At 39.5% G+C, this 24643-nt stretch overlaps 1 protein-coding gene and 1 long non-coding RNA gene across 4 annotated transcripts in view; both read left to right on the forward strand.

The window, feature by feature from the left end:
* LOC114659283 (EMILIN-3) overlaps positions 1-12553 on the forward strand; it is a 32200-nt gene extending 19647 nt beyond the window's left edge. The window contains exons 2-4 of the mRNA XM_028811687.2: positions 2355-2477; positions 7903-8231; positions 10340-12553. Coding sequence (XP_028667520.1) covers positions 2355-2477; positions 7903-8231; positions 10340-12180 — 2293 coding nt within the window. The 3' untranslated portion in view covers positions 12181-12553. The remainder of the gene's footprint in view (positions 1-2354; positions 2478-7902; positions 8232-10339) is intronic.
* Positions 1-24643, forward strand: part of LOC114658556 (uncharacterized) — a 375841-nt gene that overhangs the window by 297535 nt on the left and 53663 nt on the right. The gene's annotated exons all lie outside the window — the stretch shown is intronic.

Below are 24643 nucleotides of genomic sequence, written 5' to 3' on the forward strand. Positions count from 1 at the left end.
CAAAAATCCTGTCAAGGAGTTTTACTGCAGGTGATCTTCTTTTTCAGGTGGGACTGCACAAATGATGTTCTCACTTCTTCGCAACATCTGGAGCATTGAAGGCCAAGGCTGAAATCTGGACAGGACTTCAGTCCATCACAGGTTATCATTATGCACACACACACACTTGCAATACTCGTGTCCTTGTCTTTGGGAAAGATTCACATGCTTTCCTCAGAGGCATAAATCACTCAGATGTTCTGAGACATCTGAAGATGTGTGGGTTGATTTTAGACATCAGGTACGGTGGCTCAATGTCAGTTGGTATCTTTCCAACTTAACAGATTCCTATGCCATTAACTGTGGAATGTGATTCCATTTAAAATGGTAAATACAAGAAGATTGTTTGAAAGCTTGTGGATAGTTCAGCATTTAATGAGCTGTCATTCTCATGCTGAATTGTTGATAACAGAATAATACTCTTCATGCATAGTTCAAATAAAAATTATTCTAGTTACAAAGTCTGAGCAGGTAAGCCAAATTACAACCCTGTAGGTCATTCCTGCGATGGACTAATCATTAAATGAAACAAATAATCTAACAGACTCTATAATGAATAAAATGTTCATTATAGAACATTATAGAACATAATTTTTGAAATAGTAAGCTGGTGCCCCATCTACTGCACGGTTGAATCCTGCTTTGTGCTTGATGTTGGCAGGATAGACTCTGGCTTCCTGCCACCTTCTGATGGGTCTAGAAAGTGGATGGATTTGATTTAAAATAAATAAATAAATTAATAATAACCGGGATATTCATGGAGACTGAATGGCTAATAGGAGAGAGGCACACTGAAGGGACTCGAGCATAACATCTGTGTGACTGTAAACATAATGCTTTTTGATATTTTCATGTCGCAAATAAAAGGCCTAGCTATCAAGCCTATGAGACTCATAAAAGAGGCAGGTCAGAAGTTCTGGCAACTAAATATTTATGCTTTTACGAAATACATTTGACATACATTAATATGAAAGTAACATAAAACATAACATTTTGAAATTGATTTAATCCAATTTGACGTGCAAAGTAGCATTTAATTATGAAGAAAAGCACTGCATATGTGAATAAAAGCCATAACATATGAAAAGATAGAATGTATTTATGAGGAGACTATCGCATAGTGAGCAGATAATTAATATGTATAGCAGTTATTTACCCTAAAGTATAAAGTTAATGTGACAAAACATTAAGGTTAAGTAAAGGATCTCAACAGAAATGAATACACAAATCAGGGAAGCATTTAAGCAAGAATCACGTAGATGCTGGAAATGTAAGACTATTGAAAGCCCCTTTGGTTCTTGTTGAGGTTCTGTTCAAGATGAGAAGCCATTCCCCTCATGCTCAGTCGTTCAGAATTGTAGTAGGCACTGGGTCTTCCCAAAACCTGGACAGTGCAAAGCATGTTATGCCATATTTGAAACAAAATCAAATGAGCCTGTAGTCTGATTAAAAAAAATGTACAGTAGATCTGTCAGTTTGTTATTTACACAAAATGTGTGGATTATCCAGATGACAGACATGATGAGTGTGAGGGGATACAAAATGTGAATTCTCAAGGCTTAACTGTGGTCTCTGGCATATGCCAGAGTGGGCCGGTCTGCCTATTGTTGTCAAATAAATGTCTGTAAGTACTTAAACCCTCTTAGTCAATAGAAGAATGACTTCGTTTTCCCAGTTCCTCATTATTCATGGCATTGGTTCTTCCAGGCTCAGTTCAAATGCTGCCAGTGCCGAACTCCAGCTTTGGAGCCATCTGCTGTAAAGAAAAATAAACTGTGCCAGTCTCTGGTTCCTGCTAGCACTGACCTTTATTGAACATGCCTGTCATTTTACAAAAGTGAATCGATCACTCGGTATATTGTTTGGAGTGCTGTAGCCAGTTGGCATCCCGTCCAGATGGGAATGCAGCACAGTCTTGGCTTGCTCAGCGCGATTTCTAGACCAGTCTCTGGAGCCATACGCTTTAAATGAAAATGATGATCTGTTTGATATTGCTTCAGTGTTGTACATGAAGAGTCATATGGGAGTAATTGCTGAGGCCGGAATGTGGCTTAAATTGAATTAGTGTATTTTTTTTTCTTTCCTTTTTGTATTTTTAACCCAAGCCCAGGCCAGCATTCTTCAAACAATATAAGTGACTATCATGAAGATATTTTGAAGATTATATGCCTTTGATCTCTGGACTGAAATGTCTTTGAGAGCCCATCTGAGCAGATGTAATTTTGATTTCCCATATTGTATTTAATAGAATAGCCAAGCCAACTATCATCTTGCCCCACTGCTCATGTATAACATGGTATGTCTGATCTTTGCAGGAATTTTTGCGCCTATGTTGTCCAAAAGAACATCTCATGCACCATACAGGATGGAACTGCCACCTACGTCAAGGCTGAATACAATAAATGCGCCTGGGGCCAGAAATGCTCAGGAAATGTGATGTAAGTGTGCCGCTCTTTCATGTGAGTTAAGCTCTAAATCATATCTCATAGCTTTTTATATTAGGGTGGTATGTGCATAAGGCTGATTTGAAAATGGAAACAGGGACTGTGCATATATGAAAGCAGAGCAGCCTTTTTAAGAAAATTATTAACAGTTAATCTGTTTCATCATTGTGCTAAAGATCAAAGATGGGAATGTAAAAAATCCCAACTGGTATGTGCCATGCTGAAAATGTTTTGCTAATGAGGTATTGTGGAAATAATTTTACCCAACCTAGACTGAAAAGTGGGCCGGTGGGCTATAAGGATCGAACCTCTCATTCAATAAGAGACACACAAAGCGACACTACCCAGACACAGAGCAGGCACAAAAAAATTTGCATGTTTTTTAATTATAAAAAATGTAGCAGTAGATAGGGATTCTGAGACCAATAAAATACATATAGCGCACCTGTGCAGATAAAAAAATAATAAACTGAGCTGAAACTGAGCCGACTGCCTTCCAGACAAATGTGGTTATATGACATGACTTTAAACGCTTAAGTGGCCTTATTGAAATGGTCTAATCTCTCTAGATTTTATTATTATATTGCTTATATCCATTTGCACCAATTTAAAAATAATAAAGTGTATGCAATACATCAAATTATATGAAAATAAATGTTTATTTTATATGTGATATTCAAAAAACATAGAATTAGGGTAGAAACAGAGCCATGAAACATTTAGCCTATTCTTATGAATTGTCTTCAAAACTCATCAATATCATTATGGAAAAATCAGATGAATAGGATTACTAAACTTTGTTGGGATGAATAGCCTGTTCTCATCAACACTGCCCTAATGTCCTAATATTTTTTGTATATTGTTATCTTACAAATATCAAAGACGCTTACAGCCCAACTACAGAAAGATTTTGATGTTATATTTTTATACACATATAGCAGCTTATCTCGCTTGCAGCACAGGATGTTCTGTTGTTGTTTTACAGCTCCAGAGCCCTGGGTTCAAAACTCAGCTTCAGTCACTGGCAGTGCAGATTTTGCACATTCTCACCATTACTTTATCTTACATCCCCAAAAAAATAAATGATGACTTTGAATTGGTGCTATTTGAGTAAGTATGCAGATGTATTTGAAATGGTAATACAAAATATCAATTTCTAGCAAAAACATGACATTTCCAGATTATTCAAAACCTTTGAATGCTAGTGTATATATGTATATTTATACAGCATTTTCTATCTGTGCATTGCTATATATGGCCAGGGAGATTAGCATGGCCGGTTATACAAATGATTAGGTTTGCATGTCCATTGTGCTCATAGCCAGGAATAAAAGGCTGTGTATCACAATAAAAAGGCGACAACCAGACAGAGTGGAATCTTGCTGACATTGAGATGCTTATACTGCTGCTACAGCACAGCAGGAAAGGCCAGGCTTCGCTTTGTCAGTCATATTAGATAGATAGATAGATAGATAGATAGATAGATAGATAGATAGATAGATAGATAGATAGATAGATAGATAGATAGATAGATAGATAGATAGATAGATAGATAGATAGATAGATAGATAGATAGATAGATAGATAGATAGATAGATAGATAGATAGATAGATAGATAGATACTTTATTAATCCCAATGGGAAATTCACAAACAACAGAATGAGTTTTATAGGGGGACATTTTTGGGCTTCATTAACCAAACTGCCTGAAGCATCAGTGCAGATCTTGGTTGTATGGATATTATAGTGGGATGATGTTGGTGACAGTGGTCGGAGAAAGATTTTAATGCTGGATTGGAAATTTGTGAGAGTGAGAGAACAATTCCACCTAAGAAGCAGGCCATTATAGAAGTTATATCAGTGGTTTAACTCATTTGTTGAGATGTGGTGCCCTCTGACTTAGCCCTGACTCAGCCCTGAGTGGTGAGATTGCATTCACATCATTGACCGCTCACCATTGCTGGCTGCATCTTGACTGGTGTACTGCAAATGCAAGCAACATGAACATAAGGTCATCTTCAGTGATAATTCATGATGATCTCCTTTGTAGCCAATGACTGCACAGATATTGAATATAGTCTCAAAGGGCATGAATAGTCAAACATGCTTGCTTTCTATTAGGTACAGTTTAACCATAACAGAATATAAATAAGATCCTATCACGCGGTGTGGCAGGCCTGCATATTCCCATTTTTTGGCAGGTAAATGCTGAGAGAGCTTACAGAACTCCAACTACTGGCAGCATGCGATAGGTCACACTTGGGACATACTGGGATGCTAACTACAGTCCTATTCAGAGCCTTTGCTTTTCTCACAGTTCGCATTTTAACAGTTCTTGGTTGAATATGACGCAGGACAAAAATCATTATATACTGTTTATGCTCTTTCATCACTTGTTCTCATCAAAGGTTTTCACCCCAACTGGACCACTGGTTTTGGTTGTAACTCTGCTTGTAAAGGGTTTTTCTTTATTGAGTACATTGAGGTTGTTTCAGATTTCCACTTGTTTTGCAAAGCTATTCTGAGTATCGTTTGTACATGTAGTGTTTCTCCTTGAAGCAATTCTTAAATGAATGCAATACTGCGCTCTAAAGGCCATGTTTGATTATTACAATTAACATTTTAATGTATAATAACAGTAGAAGAAGTCCTAGAAATCATAAAAGTTATTCTACACCCATCTAAATATTTGTGAAGTATGGCTTACAAGCATTCATTTAATAGCTTAATTTAAAACATCACAAATTGCAAGGTAACCACGGAGTGTGCCTTTTGCTGGACCAGTTGTTCAGGATTCTTCTGAAAATGTTAATGGATGACACTTTATGTACTCTTTGGGAGTCTTATATTTGTTCATCCATGTCCAGTCGATGCTTCTTGCTTGAAAAGCACTGACTAGAGTTCTGCACGAATAAATATCTCAGCCACCCAGTGAGCGTGTAAGTGCTCCAATAAGTACAATAGTTAAAATGATTGGGATGATCACAGTCTTTCATTTGTTTCCCGTGTTTTAAATTAATTTGTAATGAGATACAGATGAGTTTAACCATGCATCCAGTGGAGAGGAAGTTAATTCATATTCATTTACACCTAGAGTGCCAAACCTCATGCTGGTTTAATACGCACTCTAATTAAGGTGGGCATATGCCTGTGTTCACGTCCTCCAGTGCAGGCGCAGATTATATAAATACTTAAATCCTTAAAATTAGTAAAGTAAATAAAAATATTTATGAGAAATGATTCAACAATGTGGCATAATTCATCTGTAGCTTTGGAGGACTGAACAAAATTTTTGCACCTTTTTCGATGGATGGCATAGTAGCAGAGTTCGAGGCCTCTGAATCAAACCCATACTATACCTCAGAGAAATGTTCTTGTGGATAAATGGTACCAATTATTAATTACCCTTGTGATAGTGTCAGGGTTTCTGCGTTTTAGGTTATCCATTCGAGAGCGGCATCTTTGAGGATGGGTGAGAAAAGACAACCACTTTATTAACCACTGCTCACTAAAGAAGATACATGAGAAAGAAAAATGTGTACATGCAACTGAAGTGAGCGTTGTCAGTACAGCAAACTCAAATAGGAGTGCTTTACTGCTGCTAATAGGCTCGGATTTTGGAAAACAGATACTGTATATACCACTTAAGGGCAATATACTTTATGTATTGTTAGTAAGGGCATGAAATATACATTCATTACTTTCTATTCATTAACAGTCAGTCAGTTTTGTTTTACTTTAAATAAGTGTAGTTGTACCTTGACAATTATGGAAAGTACTGAATATGGAAAGGATGCCTAGTGCTTAAGACATAATCAAATATACACAAAAAAGTTGATAGAAGGTAACCAAAACCATAAGCAAACATCTGGTCTGCACTTGCAATGTATACATCCAATTCAAGAATTACTGGCACTATGAAACTAAGCAAAACGTTATGCATAAAATAAGCAACACATACTTAAATATTTTAGGCCAAAACAAATGAGGAAGCTGTATAAATTTATTTTAAACTTTGAACACAAAACATTTAAATTAGTTCAGTATTTTTTGGGGAAAGCAGATGTTTCAGAATGTATGGCATCTCTAAGATTAATATTTAGTGAGGCATCCCCTGGAGAGAACAAAAGCATGCTTACTGTGAAGAGTGATGAAGTTGGATCACACCTCTTGGAGGAATCTTGGACTGCTCCTCCACTCTGAACATTTCAAGATCTTTGATTGTCTTAAGTATGCACTTTCTAGTAATTTTAAAACATTAAAAAACCCTCATTTTATACTTAAAAATAATTAAGATAGATAGATAGATAGATAGATAGATAGATAGATAGATAGATAGATAGATAGATAGATAGATAGATAGATAGATAGATAGATAGATAGATAGATAGATAGATAGATAGATAGATAGATAGATAGATAGATAGAAGGGAAATTTAACTTTTACAGGAGCTCAAGAAATATAGAATTATGATATCAAGCAACAACCACCTCTCTCAAACACAAGAATTTCAAAAAAGAAGGAAAAATGGCTGCAGATTGGCTAAAGATGAGATAACAGTCACAAAGAGGCTTGTATTGGCTATATAGCGTTTCTTGACACATTTCTGCTGAATAATTTGTTACCTGAAAGCTCTCAATGTTAGTGTGTCAGAGAGAGGACATGCAGCCTCGGTTTTATCTTCGTTCTCTCTTCTGCTACTACCTTCAGCGGGCTGATTGTGCGTCCCATAGCTAAGCCAGCCTTCTTAATTAGCTTGTTGATTTGGTGGGCATTCTCTTGCAGTGAGGTTACCAGCCCAACATACCACAAGAAGAAAATCAAACTTGCCATCACAGAGTTATAGAAGATGTGAAGGATGTCACTACTCGCATTAAAGAAATGCAGTCTCCTAAGGAAAATGAGTCTGCTCTGCCCTTTCTTATTCAGTTCCTCCGTGTTACCAGACCCATCAAACATATCACCAATATGAACCCGCAAGTACTTATAGTAGTTCACCATCTCCACATCTACTCTCTGAATTGTAACCAATTACAAAATTGGTTCATTGTAGATAAATGTGCAGATTAGGTCATCTGTTGACTGTGAATTAGTTTCGGGTGTTTTAAATGGGTGGGTTTGCAGATATTAGTACTCTACAATGAACTGACATCTCATCTAGGACTAGTTTCTACCAGGTGAGGCTTCAGCTCCCTGCAACTCTGCAATTATATAGTTTTAATTATATAAATAAAATTAAATAATGGATCAATGAAGAATTTAAATGGAATAAAGTGAGTTGTCCATCTAATTTGGGCTGCCCCACACATTTATACCTGCAAGTTAACTTTAAAGGCTATCATTTTTTTCACATATCAGTCACTTTTGATAGATCAAATGGAGGTAAAAATCCTATTGCTGTTTCTATTTTGCCGACAGGTACCGTACTTATTATAAACCCAAGTACAAAGTTGGCTACAAGACTGTGACTGAGCTGGAATGGCGTTGTTGTCCAGGGTTTTTGGGAGAGAACTGCCAAGAAGATCCAACTGGACTTCCAGAAATGATGCCTCCTTTCAAAGGCTCTATGACACCACCAGGGTTAAAGGGTCACCCCAGAGGACATCCAAGGGGGCGTCCTGAACCACACAAGCCCTTTCCCATTGGCCACATACAGCCTCAGAAGCCTTTTCCTGGTGGACACCCTGAGCCTCAACATCCTGCCCCAGGGAGTCATATGCATCCTGGAAATAAGAAATCTTATTATGGTAAGTCTGCAGGGCTATACATTTTCCGTAGGGAGGCTGCATGTCTCTGCCTGTCTTATTTCCTAAAAGGCATGTTCATCCTCCAGGTATATCTTATATCAATTACTTACCATTAGTGATGAGTGAAACAGGTAAGTTTCGATTCCCACGCAGTTTTGCAAAATTTGTTTCAGAGGTGATTTCACAATCGTGACTTGCAAAACTCATTAAAAGTGGTTTTGGAAGTTTTAAAAGGTTTTTTGGGGTGGAAAATAAGGAATATTGCTCCGTAAAAAGCCTCATCGACATGCAAGTGTTACCCATTTTCTTTATTGCAACTACATGATGCAGGTAATTCACTGCACACTATAAAATCCAATCATGATCTGTTTTCTAAAAAGGTAACATGCTGCATATTTTCCACATGAAGTCATGCTATTGTACAGATTACTGTCATCTGCTCTCACTATATGGAAAGCTGGCCTCACCCCACGACCACCCCGCCATTACCTTAAAAATTGCCTGATCCTGTTTAAACACATGACTGTCATCATAATTGATAGACATTGTAGTACGTACAACCCTAACAACCACAACTCATGGCTCATAAATCAACAAAATGTCTTCACATGATAGAAAATGGTTCAGGTGATTTTTTTAAATACAGGTAGACCTTCACTAATCCACTTCCCTAAAATTAGGTTCTTTCCCTAATCTGGCATTAGTGTTGGATTGGTACTAAAATTTTGACTTTGATATCCATACCAGCTTTTGGACCTCAGTACCAATACCAAATTAGTTCCGAAGCAATCTGGTACCCAATGAAGTCGTGGATGCATCAAAGAGATGAGCAGTAAGGGGAGATGGAGTCCCCTGTGAACTCCAAATCGCAGTGCACTTTACACAGCATTTTTCTTCATAGTCGCCACCCTGGTATGTCACCACGCACCACACTGAAGCAATAAATCCCTGTGAATTCATGATTTCTTTGAAGCAATAAGAGAGAGGGGTCCCCTGCGAACACTGCATCACTGTCATAGCCGCCTTCTTCTGTGTCGCACCATGTACCACAATGAGGCAATAATGGGGGAGGAATGACACAAATAAAGTCACAATCGCTTCAAAACAATAATGGGGAGTGGCCCCCCATGAAGTCCAGAGTGCCTAGAAACAATAAGGGGGTGGAGAGGGAGCTTGTGAACTCCCTTTTGCGCTGCAGTGTGCACCACTGTGTTACTCTTCATAGCCGCCTTCCAGGTGAACCATGCCATCGTGCCACACTGAAGCAATAACAGGGAGGTCCATGTGAAGTCATGATCACTTTGAAGCAAAAGGGGCAAAGTATGTCAAGTGAAGCAATAAAGTATGGGTGTTGTGGGGCTTAGGGTGGGGGGATTGAAAGGAAACTTGACGGTTACTTCTAGTCCTGAAAATACCAAAATGTTGGTACTGTTCCCTTTTTTATATAATGGTTTTTAGTACCTTTTCAGCACAGATGCATTACTACATTAAAGTTTTGCTTGCTTTTGCATTTTATGTTTCGGTTTTCTTTATTAACCCATTTATACTGATTTACATGGTGTTTTAAAGGTATGAAGAGAGGTTTAGCTACTGTTTAGAGGTGATCCTTCTATGATCTGGATTTTCACTAATCCATCCCTCCTCAGGTCCAAATGGTGCCAGATTAGTGAAGGTCTACCTGCACTAAATAACAGGCAGACACAAGCAGAGCTAATGTAGGAAAATGCTTCCAGACACAAAATAAACACCTTTCTTCTTGTATCAATCACATGCATTTTACTGGTGAAACACCAATGGTTTTGCAAATTTTTTTGCCTGTGGTCATAATGCTATGGTAGAGCACCTCTAACCATTCTCTTTTAATCTAAACATGAATTAGCTTAAAAACATTAAATAAACAAAGTCCACAGAAGTTAAACATATTGTCGTAGTCCTACTCATTTTCTTCTCCAACTTAATCAACCAGGAAAGTTGGCAAACTTGGAATAGTGGTTTTACTCTGTCTTAACTTAATTCTACCATAAGATGTCTGAGAAGTCCAAGGTCAGAAATAGTTCTTATCACAGTAACATGCTGGAGATATCTTAAATATTTCTTTTCTGTTTCAGCCCGTAAATTCCAAGGACTGATTGGAGAGCGGCTTGACAGAATTGAGGAACAGTTACGCCAGCTTTCACAGTCTTATGACTCTCTCAATGGCATTGTAAATGGGCTAGAAGACAAACTGCGTCTTGCATTGCGAGAGGATACTACCAAGATGTTGGGATCCCTTCTTAGTACTCCACCAAGAGTATCTGATTCTACCATAGGCTTTGGAGTGATTCCAGATGGCACCCCAGATGGATTGGAAGGAGGAGAAGGATTCCCAGGTTTTGGCGATCTATCAGGAAGGGTGACAGAGGTCAAAGATGAGCTGCGAGCCAAAAGTGAAATGCTAGAAGAAATTCATGGAATGGTACTTGGACATGATGGACAGCTAAAGCATTTAATAGAATCAGCAGCAGGAAAACCTTCTCCAATATCTTCACAGCAAGTTATAGAACAACTGTTGGATTCTAAATTGGCAGGGATGCGTTCAGATATCTTTGACGGCTTTGAAAAGCGCCTTACCGCCCTTGAAAATCAATGTGAAACACGTGTTGGGGAAGTTTTGCTACAGTGCCAGCAAGAACGCATCAGTGGGCAGCATGAGATGGAGCAGTCGTTAGATGGGCGAGAAACAGGTTTGAGAAAAGAAATAGGTAACCTACAGACTCAGATCCAGGGCCTCACACTAACAGAAAGCTGCTGCACTCAAGTGTCTAGCCTGTCCCAGAGAGTCTTACTGCTGGAAAATAGTGTGAAAGGGTTGACTGAGTCTCAGTTAGCACTTCAATCCAGTCTCGATGGACAAGCTACCCAGATTGAAACTTTCCTGGATGGACGATTAGAAGAAATAGAGGCCAGGTTGAATGCTTCAGAGACATCAGACCCAGAGATCAAAATGAAAGGGATTGTAGGAACAGAAATAGATGGATTCAAGTCTCTGCTAGATGAAAAACTGAAGATTTTAGAAGACAGACTTTTTGTAGCTGTAGAAGAACTCAGTAATGCAACAGCCCCAGCACTCTTAGAAGGACAAGCTGTACCTGCCTTGGAGTCGGAGTTGGTAAACCTAAGGAAGCAAATAGAAGGAGATCTGAAAGGGATACAGGGTCGCCTGACTGATTTTGAGACAGTGTGCTCTTCAGCTTGTCCTCATGCAACTGGAGACATACAGAAACTACAAACCGAGATAGAAGAGTGCCTAAATGAAGACAAAAGAATGTCGGGTCAATTGGATATCCATGCAGATTACCTGAAGAAACTCAATGTTACATTGATGGAAATCCTGAGAAAGATGTCAGAAGAAGAAGAAGAGGGAGCAATCCATGGTGAGATCACTCTGCTGAAAATCAACGTAAATTCAGTGAACAGATCCCTCAAGGGTCTCCAGGATTCACTCAAAATCTACGCACAAGAGGTGAGCCATGCTAATTCAAGCTGGCAGCAACATGAGCTCAAGATTGTGGATCAAGTCCATGGCCTCCAGAGCCTAGTGGAACAGCAAGGATCCCAAGTGATCCTCAGTGAGCGCAGACTGCAACAGATTAAAGGAGAGCTGCAGAACCTAAAACGCAGGCTGACTGGGGAGGTGAAAGGGTGCAAAAATGTGGCTCTAGGAGCTCAGCGAGAGGTCATGTTGGTGGACGGAAGAGTCACACAGGTTGAAGGGCTTTGTGGAAATTTAGGTGAGCTAGCAGAAGACCTGGAGAAAATCCGAGGTGAACTTGAAGAGTACTCCAATGATTACTTGGCCAGAGTTAATGGAACACTCACTGTGCATTCAAATCAACTTGCCCAGCTACAGAGTGGCCTGAAAGACTGCCAGAACAAAACAGAGGCGCCAGGGCTTACGGGGGACCATTAGGATTAGATGGGGAAGGGGAAAAATAACACGTTTTATATTAAAGGGGCATTTTTGTGTGTTGGTTTTTACTTTTATATTGATTGATCTGTCATTTTTTAACTTATATGGAAAAAGACATAAGTAATATTTTTGAAGAAAGGAGATTTTTAAAAAAATAATAATAATAAAAAGCTGCTATGGGTTTCTACTGCCAATTCACTCTATTCAGTTTTTTAAAATGGTGCTAAAATATTTTGTACTTTTCAGTATTTCTGTGAATTATAACTTTGTAAAAAATGAATTTAGTTGTTTATTGTTCATTTAGAACCATTTGCTTTTGCTATTACAAAAGAACAAAATGCTTTTCTTTTCCAAATTAAATGTTTTTATATTATTTCCATTTGCAAGGTAGTGTCTGATTGTCTCCTGTTTTAGAAAATGTGAGAATTTTTAAAAACATGTCAGGTGAGGCGGGCAGATGAAGTAGATATTTGTGTATTTCTCATACAAATGGAATAAGCTGCTTGTTTTTGTTTTACCCACTCAACAAATCTTAAATTAGTGTCAAGTGCTCCTATTAAACGAGGAAGCTATAATACTGGTGGACACTAGATGTCTCTGTAGAGGCAACAAAACCAAGTGAATGGATGAGAAAGAGAGACAGACATGCAGAAGGGTGCTGGAGTGGGGTTGCGACATATTGATTACCTTATTGACTTAAGTGCTAATCCACCACAAAAAGATGCCAATTGCATAATTAGAAATAAAACCATTTGAGACAAAAATGGGATTTAATAGATTGGAAAGAGCATTGATAGAAGGCATATTGCTATGAATTCTATTCCTGTTAACTCTGTTTTTGCATTCTCTTTTGCATTGCCTCATTTCAAAATTAACAGAAAGACTATGACAATTTGTTCCTACGAGATATGAAATCTGGATACAACTACAGTATAGGCCCCTCCATCTGTGAATTGTCTTCACCTGTTCTAAACCCACTGGAGGTCAAGTAAACATATTTACCGCTAAAGATAATCTATTGCAAATTTGGAGTGATGTGGCAGTGGTGTGTTTACAAGAAAACATTTATTTATATACATGAAAGTATCTCAAAGTGCTTTACTATTTAATGGTTAAACAGAGTTACAAAAGAAAGTAAAAAACTAAAGAACAGTTATTTATAGCAGATTTGATTAGTGACTCATCCTTCAGCCACAGTAACAGTTACTTGGGTTCAGTTTCCAGCTTTGGAATTTGAATATTTGTCTTATGCTTACATGGAATTTTTCCAACATCGTAGAGACAGAGAGCACTATCAGCTCTAAATGATAAGTGTAGGAGGTGATGGCGCAGTTTGTGGTCCCTGGCCATTTCCTGCCTTCTTAATCCTATTATGAGGACTCAAAAAATGGATGCATGGATGTCATAAGTATCTAAATTGTATTAACGTTATGCATTTTTATAGTAGTAGCGCTGCTGCCTCGCAGTTAAGAGTCCAGGGTTTGCTTCCCGGATCCTCCCTGCATGGAGTTTGCATGTTCTCCCCTTGTCTGTGTGGGTTTACTCCAGGTACTCCGGTTTCCTCCCATAGTCCAAAGACATGCAGGTTAGGTGCATTGGCAATTCTAAATTGTCCCTAGTGTGTGCTTAGTGTGTGTGTGTGTGTGTGTGCATGTGTGTGTGTGTGTGTGTGTGTGTGTGTGTGCCCTGTGGTGGGCTGGCACCCTGCCCAGGCTTTGTTTCCTGCCTTGCACTCTGTGTTGGCTGGGATTGGCTCCAGCAGACCCCCGTGACCCTGTAGTTAGGACATAGCAGGTTGGATAATGGATGGATGGATGGATTTTTATGGTAGTTCCTTCATTCATTTTAAAGTCATTTATGCTTCAAACATTTTCATGCTTGCTTTCCAATGGCAGTCAATCCGTGCTTAGGCAGACTCAGACATAGGCAAATACATCCACTTTCACATTATTTATAATAGCTAAAGAATGTGGAAGCATTTGTACGCAGGGAACATGTGCAGAATCCATTTGGACAGCATTCAACTCTGGAACTGATTCAGGACCTGAGAGTTGTGCATCCTGTTCAAAACTTTATATTTAAAAATGGACAGTAGTTCAGATGTCTTAGGTATGAACGGCAATAACTGAATGAAGGTGCATCAATTTATTTATGCTTGCCAAATCTTATTAGCATCTTGTTCAAGGTTGGGTACTTGCAGCCATTTTCCTAGAGAAGCTTTTGCAGGTATGATGCTGAGATACATGTGGTTCATAACCACCTAAACATCAGATTTTTATTTGGAAATCAGTAGATTTTAGTGTCATTTTCTATAGTCTCACGTCATGAGTGCTTCCTGCGTGGAGCTTGCACATTGTACTCATGTCCATGTGGGTGTCCTTCAATTGCTGTGGTTTCCTCCCACAGGCCAAAGACATGCAGATTAGGTGGATTGTCAATGCTAAATTGGTCAAGTGTGTGCATTTGTGTGTGTTCACCCTGCGAGGATTTGCTGCCCTATCCAGGAATTGGTCCTGCCTTGTGCCCGATGCTGGCTTGGATAGACTCCAGCTTCCCTGCAACTCAGGATAGAACAGTTTTGGAAGATGGATGATTTAAGTATCACTTACACCTCACTAAGTTTTATTTGATAGTTTTGTCCTACTAATAATACAAAGAATAGTAAAAGCACATTAGGCAACAGTAGTTACTGTTTTGCAACCTTGTAAATGTAGGAAAACAGATATCATGTATTTAAAATATCCAGTGGATGACAGTGCTTTTCTTTTTAAATTTGTCAATCAAAACGGCAGGCAAAAACATGTCCTGTCTGTGAACATTATTTGGTTGAATTATTATTTTGGTGACAGGGAGTATTATTTTCAGTAGGTGTGTTATCCTCTTGCAATATTAAACAAACTAAAATACAGTATTACTAAGCTGTATCATATATCAATATCATTATTATTGTCCACAGGGTTTCAGCTTTTGATTAGTAAAACAAAGCAGAAATTCCTTCAGAGAAGTGTCAGACTCGGTAACATGTCCATCCATCCATTTTCCAACCCGCTGAATCCGAACACAGGGTCGCGGGGGTCTGCTGGAGCCAATCCCAGCCAACACAGGGCACAAGGCATGAACCAATCCCGGGCAGGGTGCCAATTCACCGCAGTCGGTAACATGTACAGCATGTAAGAAAGGATGCCACCCAACAGCTTGCTAGTTTTTGAAATCAATGAACTCTCTAGGAAAAAATACTGGCCCAAGCTACTTTAAAGGTTTGAAAACACCACTACCATTTTGATATATTCATGTTTCTAAGCTCACACTTACATGCTTGCCAGTTCAGCAAACGCCCTAATGTAGCTGGAATGAACTTGGCTGTGCAGTAGATGTTGTTGTAGTGTTCTTTAGTGTGAAGTAGAGACACAGTCAGAATAACATTTCGAATGCTGTTTATTTTCTAACCCTGTTTAACCAACTCTCTTTTTTGCACCACACCTTTCCCTAAGGATGTCATACATCCCAAAAGATGCAGACCACAGTAATTAATACCTGAACATAAAATAATCGACAAAAGCATTATTGAACAATCATATACAACAGTTGTGATCTCCTTTTTCAAAGAACCCTGGTCAAATCTGTTCAAAAATGTCTTCCTTCTGACTCATTCATACAAGAGAGATGCTTAACCTACATGGAGGTGTTTTGAAGCTTCTCTTGACTGGGCTTTGTGGAACACCAGGAACTCACCAGTAAATATCTCACCCAAGACTAACTTCAAAATTGGTTGCTATTATCCTGTTCCAGAGAAGGCTGAATTTGATTTTCTGAAAATTAACACGAGAGCCTTGTTTTCAGATTACTTATTGTCTGGCACTTCTCCTTAGATCCAAAAATCACTGAGGCATATAAGCCATTACAAAGCACAAAAATCACAATCCTAAAACAGGATGAGACGTTTAGTAATACAGAAAGGCCTCAAAGTAGAATCACTGTTTCTTCCATTTGAGAAGAGTCTTTGAAGTGGTTTGAACATGTAGTTAGGATGCCTTCTGGCCTCTTCCATTGAAGATTAAAAGATATTGACACAGGGAAAGGTCAAGACTTGCTGAAAGGATTATATCTCTCAACTGGTTTGCGAACAATGGAAAATTCCACAGAAGCAGTTGGTTTGGTCTGAACAGAAGGGTGCATTTCCACCATGACCTCAACAAGACAGGTACATAGATAGCAAAGTGATATAAGAGTCAACTGAGTAAGGCTAATGAGCTTAATAATATAGGTGCTACATCTATTTTTGGGTTAACTCCATAACTAGCGTGGCCTGACTCAGAAACAGAGAAAGTGAGTGAATGTTAACCTCAGGGACATTGGAGGGTTTAATTGGATAGGACTGGCGAGCTTTGTTGGGCTGAATGGCCTATTCTCTTCTAAATTTTCTAATGTTCTAATGTGTAAATGTGTATGACAAACTGACATTATCCATTTTTGCTATTAGAACACATGTCATAGCTTAAAAACCTACTACCGGACACTCTTATTAGCAGCTAAAAAGTCTCCACTTCCATGGCATGGCCCCTTACCTTATCTGATAAGATGATTGAAAACCAGATCTTATAAAATCACAGGGATGTCTCTCGGGTGTATGGATTAGATCCCGAAGTTCAAACAAAGAACCATAAATCAACATTGATACATTGATAGACAGAATGTTGCACCAGTGGTCAACCAAGAGGATGGGCTTATACTGTATGTGCCCAAGAAACAAATGGCAGGACCTCTGTTCCTTCCTTTATAAACCTCAACCACACCCTAACTCATTGCTCTTCTCTTATCAAGCTTACAGCTCTCCACCGGGCCTTAACTTCTGCTGCATAGTGGACACCAAGTGTTGTTTGGGTGTGGCCATAACAAACATTGAAGCAAACACTTTCTGGGTAGAAAAAACACCAAAGGCACATCTTAGCACACTACTAATTGATTTCTTTGACTTTAATCTACTGAGGGATAAAGCATTTCGAGACCATCGTAACATCATGAGCACAATGTTTATGATTACATGACACCTTCTCAGGTGGTGCATAAATAAAAAATAAACAAGATGTGTGCAAAATTTACTTTGTCAAATCCAATCAAAATACAGATAAACCACAGAAATTGAATCCTTGGTTGAAAAAAACATGAAATACACAAAAAGGCACATGTAAAAACACATTAATATAACAAGTTGTGTGACTGAAGGGGACCTTCCTGGCAGGCTCCACACCAAGTAATACATCCAAGAAGCCACAGATGAATAAAAACAATGATGAATTTATTGAAGATAAAATAACCACAGGGAGGATAACACGTAAGTAAGCAAGCAAAGTGCAAATAAAAAATAACAGTCGTAGACAAGCCCCTGTAGGTTTGCCTAAACATCTTTGAAACCCTACCTATCCAGTAATTTGGCTTCTCCACTTTCCCCTTTTCATCTCCTGTCTGCCTTTGTCATCGTCTGGGTTCCACTTTTCACCTACTGGCCTCAAAATCTCCTACCAGTTGAAACTTCACCACTAATTATCTGCCTGACTCCAGAATCACTTAGTTTCTGCCTTGAGGTAATGATCAACCTCTTCGCAGGATCATTTCTAACCCTCAGGGACAGACCAGTTTTGGCTTCGCATGATACTTATGGCAACCAGATTCCCCCTGAAAGAATACATGACAGCCCCTCTGGGAAAGCAAGGGGTTATTGGAGAATGGGGACTGAGGGAACCGGTTTTACAATACAGTAAACAAACACATTTGCACGGCTCATACACAAAACAACTATAAAGAACCAACAAATGCAGCCTTCAAAGCCACTCATAGAATAAATTACTTTATTGTTTGTGTAATTTAAAAAGACAGGTTATGCACTTCCTGGGGGTGTATTGCTACATTTTAATGCTAACTATGACATGGCTTTCCCACACGATAGCTTAATCTGCTCTATATATATAAAATCCTAAGCCTAAAAGTACAACGATGACGTTTTTAATGTTCCACTTTTTGTCACGGTTTAAATCAGGCTTATTTTAAAAGATACATATATATGTTTGGTATCATTCTTTTCAGAATTTATCGAACTTTAATGTGATGCTGTTAGATTTTCAGATTCTTTTTCCGTTTTTAAATTCTAAACTAAGAAATATCAAGAACTCACATCTCGCAAGACGGAACTTTGTGCCAAAAGATTTAACCACGCCAAGGGCCGAAAATAAATGACAAAAAGCAGATGACAAAGACAGCTGCTGTATAGGTTTTTAAATGTTCGAAGCGTTGTGCGAGATATAGATCACGTGGCATGGCAGCGGCAGCAAGCCAGCAGCTGACTGAGCAAAGAGGAGGTAAAAAACAAACATTATTTTTTTCCCATTGTATCACCGCTCAAGAGGGGGTTTCGGAGGAGCGACTGCATCTACTTGGGGTGCGTTCAGCCCCCTTCTTCATAATGTGATTGGCAGAGATGCGAAGTGGCTGGCGAGCGAAGCGAGCAGGGGGGTTGGCGAGCAAACTTTAATGTGATGTTGTTAGATTTTCAGATTCTTATTCCGTTTTTAAATTAGAAACTAAAAAATATCAAGAACTCACTTCCCACGAGATGGGACTTTGTGCCAAATGATTTAACCACACCCGGGGCTGGAAATAAAACACAAGCAGTAGGACAGCTGCTGTACAGGCTTTTAAATGTTCGAATCGTCACACAAGATGCAGATCACGTGGCACGGCAGCAGCAGCAAGCCAGAAGCTGATCGAGCAAAGAGGGGGTAAAATGAAACTATTTGTTTCCCATTGTATCATCGTTTAAGAGGGTGTTTCGGAGGAGTGACCGTGTCTCCTTGGGGTGCATTCAGCCCCCCTCTTCACAACACGAGCGGCAGAGACGCGAAGTGGCTGGCGAGCAAAGTGAGCGGGGGGGTTGGCCAGTGAAGCGAACAGGGGGAAACTCCCTAGTTCAAATATAAAGCCCTCTACAGCCACTCAGACTGAATTTTATTTATGCTTCTGAATGAAAAGCCAACAGCCCTACGCTTGCATAAATTGTGTCTGCCTCAAGTAAGGGTATACCTGGCACACTTACTCTTTTCAATATCTTTCTGTTTTTGTCAATAATATACTGAGTAATATCTCTGTGTCCTCCATGGGAATTTGAACATATACCTACAAATATTTGGATAGATAGATAGATAGATAGATAGATAGATAGATAGATAGATAGATAGATAGATAGATAGATAGATAGATAGATAGATAGATAGATAGATAGATAGATAGATAGATAGATAGATAGATAGATGCCAATTAAAGGGCATTCCCATTCACTTGTGCCAGTTCAGAAGCTTATCTATAAATGGCAAAGAATTAGGTGATAAAGATATGATGGGTTCCACCTTTCTCAGTCACTCTTCCTTTTTCTCAGCTCCTTTTCTTCATTACCTAGTCACATGGAGCTAGTACTTATCTCACCTGCATCCATGCATCAATAACAAAGCAAACACATGCACATCCACTCACAAACTACTTAAGCTCAGTGCATGAAGTAAGCCGGTACTCACTGACACTTTTACGTTTTGTATTGGCACATTTACATTGTGGTGTTTTTCCATGCATACCGCCAATGTTTCAGGTCTGCTACTGCTCACGAGTATGCTGTATTGGCAGTTCTCATACTCTCTTTTGTACCATAATGCCACAAATGTTACCTATTTGCTGTTGTAGGTCTCCTACCTAAAATCTCTCCATCTCTTAGCTTATATATTGTGACCACTGACCCGACAACAGTTACTTGTTTTATTCTACCTTTACAGGTCCTTCTAGAATCATTCTGCAAAGCACATCACAATTAAAAGAATAAAAGTCTTCCTGCATCTGTGTTCTATTCCTCTTCCTCCAAACAGGTGTTGTCCTCTGTCTCCTGGCTCTAACTCCCTGAGGTCTTTTTATCTAGGACCTGGAAGTACTTCTGGCAATAGGGCATGGTCCATTGGAAACACTTCCGGGTCATGTGGCAGTCCCACAAAGTAAAATTCACAGATCTCAGCAGCACCCATGGCAACACCCACAAAACCTCAAAGGGCCACCCTCCTGGAATACAGATCCCAGCATGCCCTGCAGATGTCCCTATTAATGCCATAGACCAGGGATGTTGCCATTTTGTGTCTCGAGGGGGCAAATAGTTCATAAATTTTATATCCCCTTGTTTTCCATCATAATACAGTGCATCCAGAAAGTATTCACAGCGCATCACTTTTTCCACATTTTGTTATGTTACAGCCTTATTCCACAATGGATTAAATTCATTTTTTTCCTCAGAATTCTACACACAACACCCCATAATGACAACGTGAAAAAAGTTTACTTGAGGTTTTTGCAAATTTATTAAAAATAAAAAAATTGAGAAAGCACATGTACATAAGTATTCACAGCCTTTACCATGAAGCTCAAAATTGAGCTCAGGTGCATCCTGTTTCCCCTGATCATCCATGAGATGTTTCTGCAGCTTAATTGGAGTCCACCTGTGGTAAATTCAGTTGATTGGACATGATTTGGAAAGGCACACACCTGTCTATACAAGGTCCCAGAGTTGACAGTTCATGTCAGAGCACAAACCAAGCATGAAGTCAAAGGAATTGTTTGTAGACCTCCGAGACAGGATTGTCTCGAGGCACATATCTGGGAAGGTTACAGAAAAATTTCTGCTGCTTTGAAGGTCCCAATGAGCACAGTGGCCTCCATCATCTGTAAGTGGAAGAAGTTCGAAACCACCAGGACTCTTCCTAGAGCCGGCCGGCCGTCTAAACTGAGCGATTGGGGGAGAAGGGCCTTAGTCAGGGAGGTGACCAAGAACCCGATGGTCACTCTGTCAGAGCTCCAGAGGTCCTCTGTGGAGAAAGGAGAACCTTCCAGAAGGACAACCATCTCTGCAGCAATCCACCAATCAGGCCTGTATGGTAGAGTGGCCAGACGGAAGCCTCTCCTTAGTAAAAGGCACATGGCAGCCCGCCTGGAGGTTGCCAAAAGGCACCTGAAGGACTCTCAGACCATGAGAAACAAAATTCTCTGGTCTGATGAGACAAAGATTGAACTCTTTGGCGTGAATGACAGGCATCACGTTTGGAGGAAACCTGGCACCATCCCTACAGTGAAGCATGGTGGTAGCAGCATCATGCTGTGGGGATGTTTTTCAGAGGCAGGGACTGGGAGATTAGTCAGGATAAAGGGAAAGACGACTGCAGCAATGTACAGAGACATCCTGGATGAAAACCTGCTCCAGAGCGCTCTTGACCTCAAACTGGGGCGACGGTTCATCTTTCAGCAGGACACCGACCCTAAGCACACAGCCAAGATATCAAAGGAGTGGCTTCAGGACAACTCTGTGAATGTCCTTGAGTGGCCCAGGCAGAGCCCAGAATCCGATTGAACATCTCTGGAGAGATCTTAAAATGGCTGTGCACCGACGCTTCCCATCCAACCTGATGGAGCTTGAGAGGTGCTGCAAAGAGGAATGGGCGAAACTGGCCAAGGATAGGTGTGCCAAGCTTGTGGCATCATATTCAAAAAGACTTAAGGCTGTAATTGCTTCCAAAGGTGCATCGACAAAGTATTGAGCAAAGGCTGTGAATACTTATGTACATGGGATTTCTCAGTTTTTTTATTTTTAATAAATTTGCAAAAACTTCAAGTAAACTTTTTTCACATTGTCATTATGGGGTGTTGTGTGTAGAATTCTGAGGAAAAAAATGAATTTAATCCATTGTGGAATAAGGCTGTAACATAACAAAATGTGGACAAAGTGATGCGCTGTGAATACTTTCCGGATGCACTGTAGCTCCCGGCATGGCAAGGATCTTCAACTGAGTCCTTCTGGGATGTCAGTGTCTCCTCTGCGCCGTTGGCACCTTCTGCCCATCTCTTGGTTGAGGCAGGGAATGTTCTGGCACAGTATTGGTTTTCCTGTCACAGTATTGGTTTGGCTTTCCAGTTGGGTAAAGAACCTTGAACTATCCAGGTCTGGTTGCAATCTCATGCTTACCTTTTTTAATAATATTTACTTAATTATGTATACTTATATATACTGTATATATATATATATATATATATATATATATATATATATATATATATATATATATATATATATATATATATATATATATAGTGGGACACTCCCCAAAAGTACTGCCTCTTCTTTTTTTTCACTTCAGCTACTGACAGGAAAACAGATTACTCAGGGAGAAACTGATTCCGACACAAGGATATGTTGCCAATTTCACACAGACACATCTGAGCTGGGAATTTCTGGTCTGGAGGCAGCAGGCCTCAACACCTACTAGAACTGAATTTAACTTCACCTGAAATATTAGCCATCGGGCAGAATGCATGATTACCCCCATTGGGACACAATGTATAAGGGGCAACATGTTACATGTTTGGTAAAATGCAAGTAGGAACTTCACTATTCACGTGCAAATGAACTGAACTTGGTCACATAGTTTAAGAAACTAAACATTCTACATAAAAATTAATAATTGATTTTGTTACAAAATATACAAAAATTCTGAAAGCTGTCCACTTACCATGGTGGCCACAGGGTGTCAGTCAGCTAAACTAAATGAAAGGAACCGAGCCGCTGTGAGGAGTGCCAGAGTGAGTGAGTCATCAGTTGTATAACTTTCACTTGCTGTCAGCAGGAGTTCATTTTTTATTCCTCTTCTGTTTCTTTTCTTCACCTTGAAAACCACCTCCTTTTAGACTTTGAACCACAGATTCCTTCGCATGCCTTTGTGAGGCGTCTAATTTGTTATTCCTGCCCAGGCTTGAGAAAGCTGCAGGATATCTCCATTAAATAAAGGCTGTGTGTGTAGAAATGATAATAAATAAACTAAGGGGGCTGAGTCTTCTAAAGGAAAGTGCTTGCTTATCAAGTTTGGTGACTCTGCTAGAGTTTACCTTTTATTAATCATCAAGTTCCCTGGTTTTGTGTAAATAGTTTACTTCCAGTATTGTAAAAGCTTATTACTATTATTTGAGCACTCCCTTTAACTTAACAGCCTCTCAGAAGGCTCCAGCAGGGCACAGTGCATTCACCACTGCTTGGCCATTACCCTCTAGCCAGAATCCTATTCAGGATACAGAGTTGTGGTTTTTTTTATTCTTCTTCTTCTTGCCAAAGTGTATTGCAGTGGTTTGTGTTACTGCCTCATAGCTACAAGGTCCTACGTTCTGGCCTTGCCTTGGTAGAGCATTGAAATGATTTCTGTGTCCACTTATGTGGTTTACCACATATCAAAACCTTCAGTTCGTTGCTCTGGTTTAAGTGAATATGAGAGTCTCCATGACTCCATAATGAAATAATTAACTTTGGAAAATAGAAAGAGCAGTGACTGGATTATATGATGCCACAGTTTTCTCCTCCTCCCAGTGCAAGATGTGCTGAGAACATGGGGGACGACAGTGGTTTGGGGAACCACCACTCCCATAGGAGGGTCTAAAAGGGAATCCTTCCTATGTAGGGAAGGCTCCTGGACTTATGATTTAAACACTTTGAAGCCAATTAGTTTAAACAAGCCCAGCAGCTTACAGTGTTCCTTTAAATGTAATGTTATTTCCATCAGTTTCATTCGTCGGGTTATACTTGAAGCACTCCTCGGTGTGTTAGTGATGATTTTGTAGCAGTAACCTCCCAGCTGGTCAATATTCCTTGATACTCCAGCACTGGTCTGTTCTAACACACTATTGTCCAGTATAATCTTTCTTTTGTATGTTTGATATTTGGCTGTGGAATAACCTCAGTTTTTAGATATTTTTACTTGTATAGGATGTTGTCCCACAATTTAAAGTCAGTTCATGCTGACGAGACTCTATGATCCTTTACAAAGGGATTGAGTGGGATCTGAAATGCAACATTCAGTTAGTCTACATGTAGCTGTGATTCTTTTTGGACTATTCCTGTTGGTCAGTGAGCATTCGGCACCTGAAACTTACTTTGGAGACTCAGTGGGAATCACGACTGAGATGCAACATCTACTATACCTTGACTTTCATAATCCATCCTTACACAAGATCTTTCCACAGACACAGTATTCACACAGATCTATTGATGGACTAAGTGCTGTTTCCCTGATTACCTTTCATACTACTGGATGCTAGTGTGGGTGCATTTGAATTATTCTCCAAATCAGGGGTGTTTAATTATTTTTTTTTCACATAATTTAGAACACCTGACTAAGACTTGGGGACAGAGTACAATCACATTGAATGATACAGACAACAGACTGTAGAGATGAGTGGACAGCTTTTAAAATCCATACGGAGAGCTGGTGGGTCTGGATTTGAATGTTGAGAAGCTTGAAGCGTCAAGAACAAGATCTTTTTGTGTTGACTTCTCTATGGAATTGTACATCTTCAGGGTTTCTTCCACAGTCCAATGACACAATGTGAGGAAGCTTACTAATTC

This window comes from Erpetoichthys calabaricus, chromosome 10 (assembly GCF_900747795.2).
Source record: "Erpetoichthys calabaricus chromosome 10, fErpCal1.3, whole genome shotgun sequence".
Classification (NCBI taxonomy): Eukaryota; Metazoa; Chordata; class Cladistia; order Polypteriformes; family Polypteridae; genus Erpetoichthys; species Erpetoichthys calabaricus.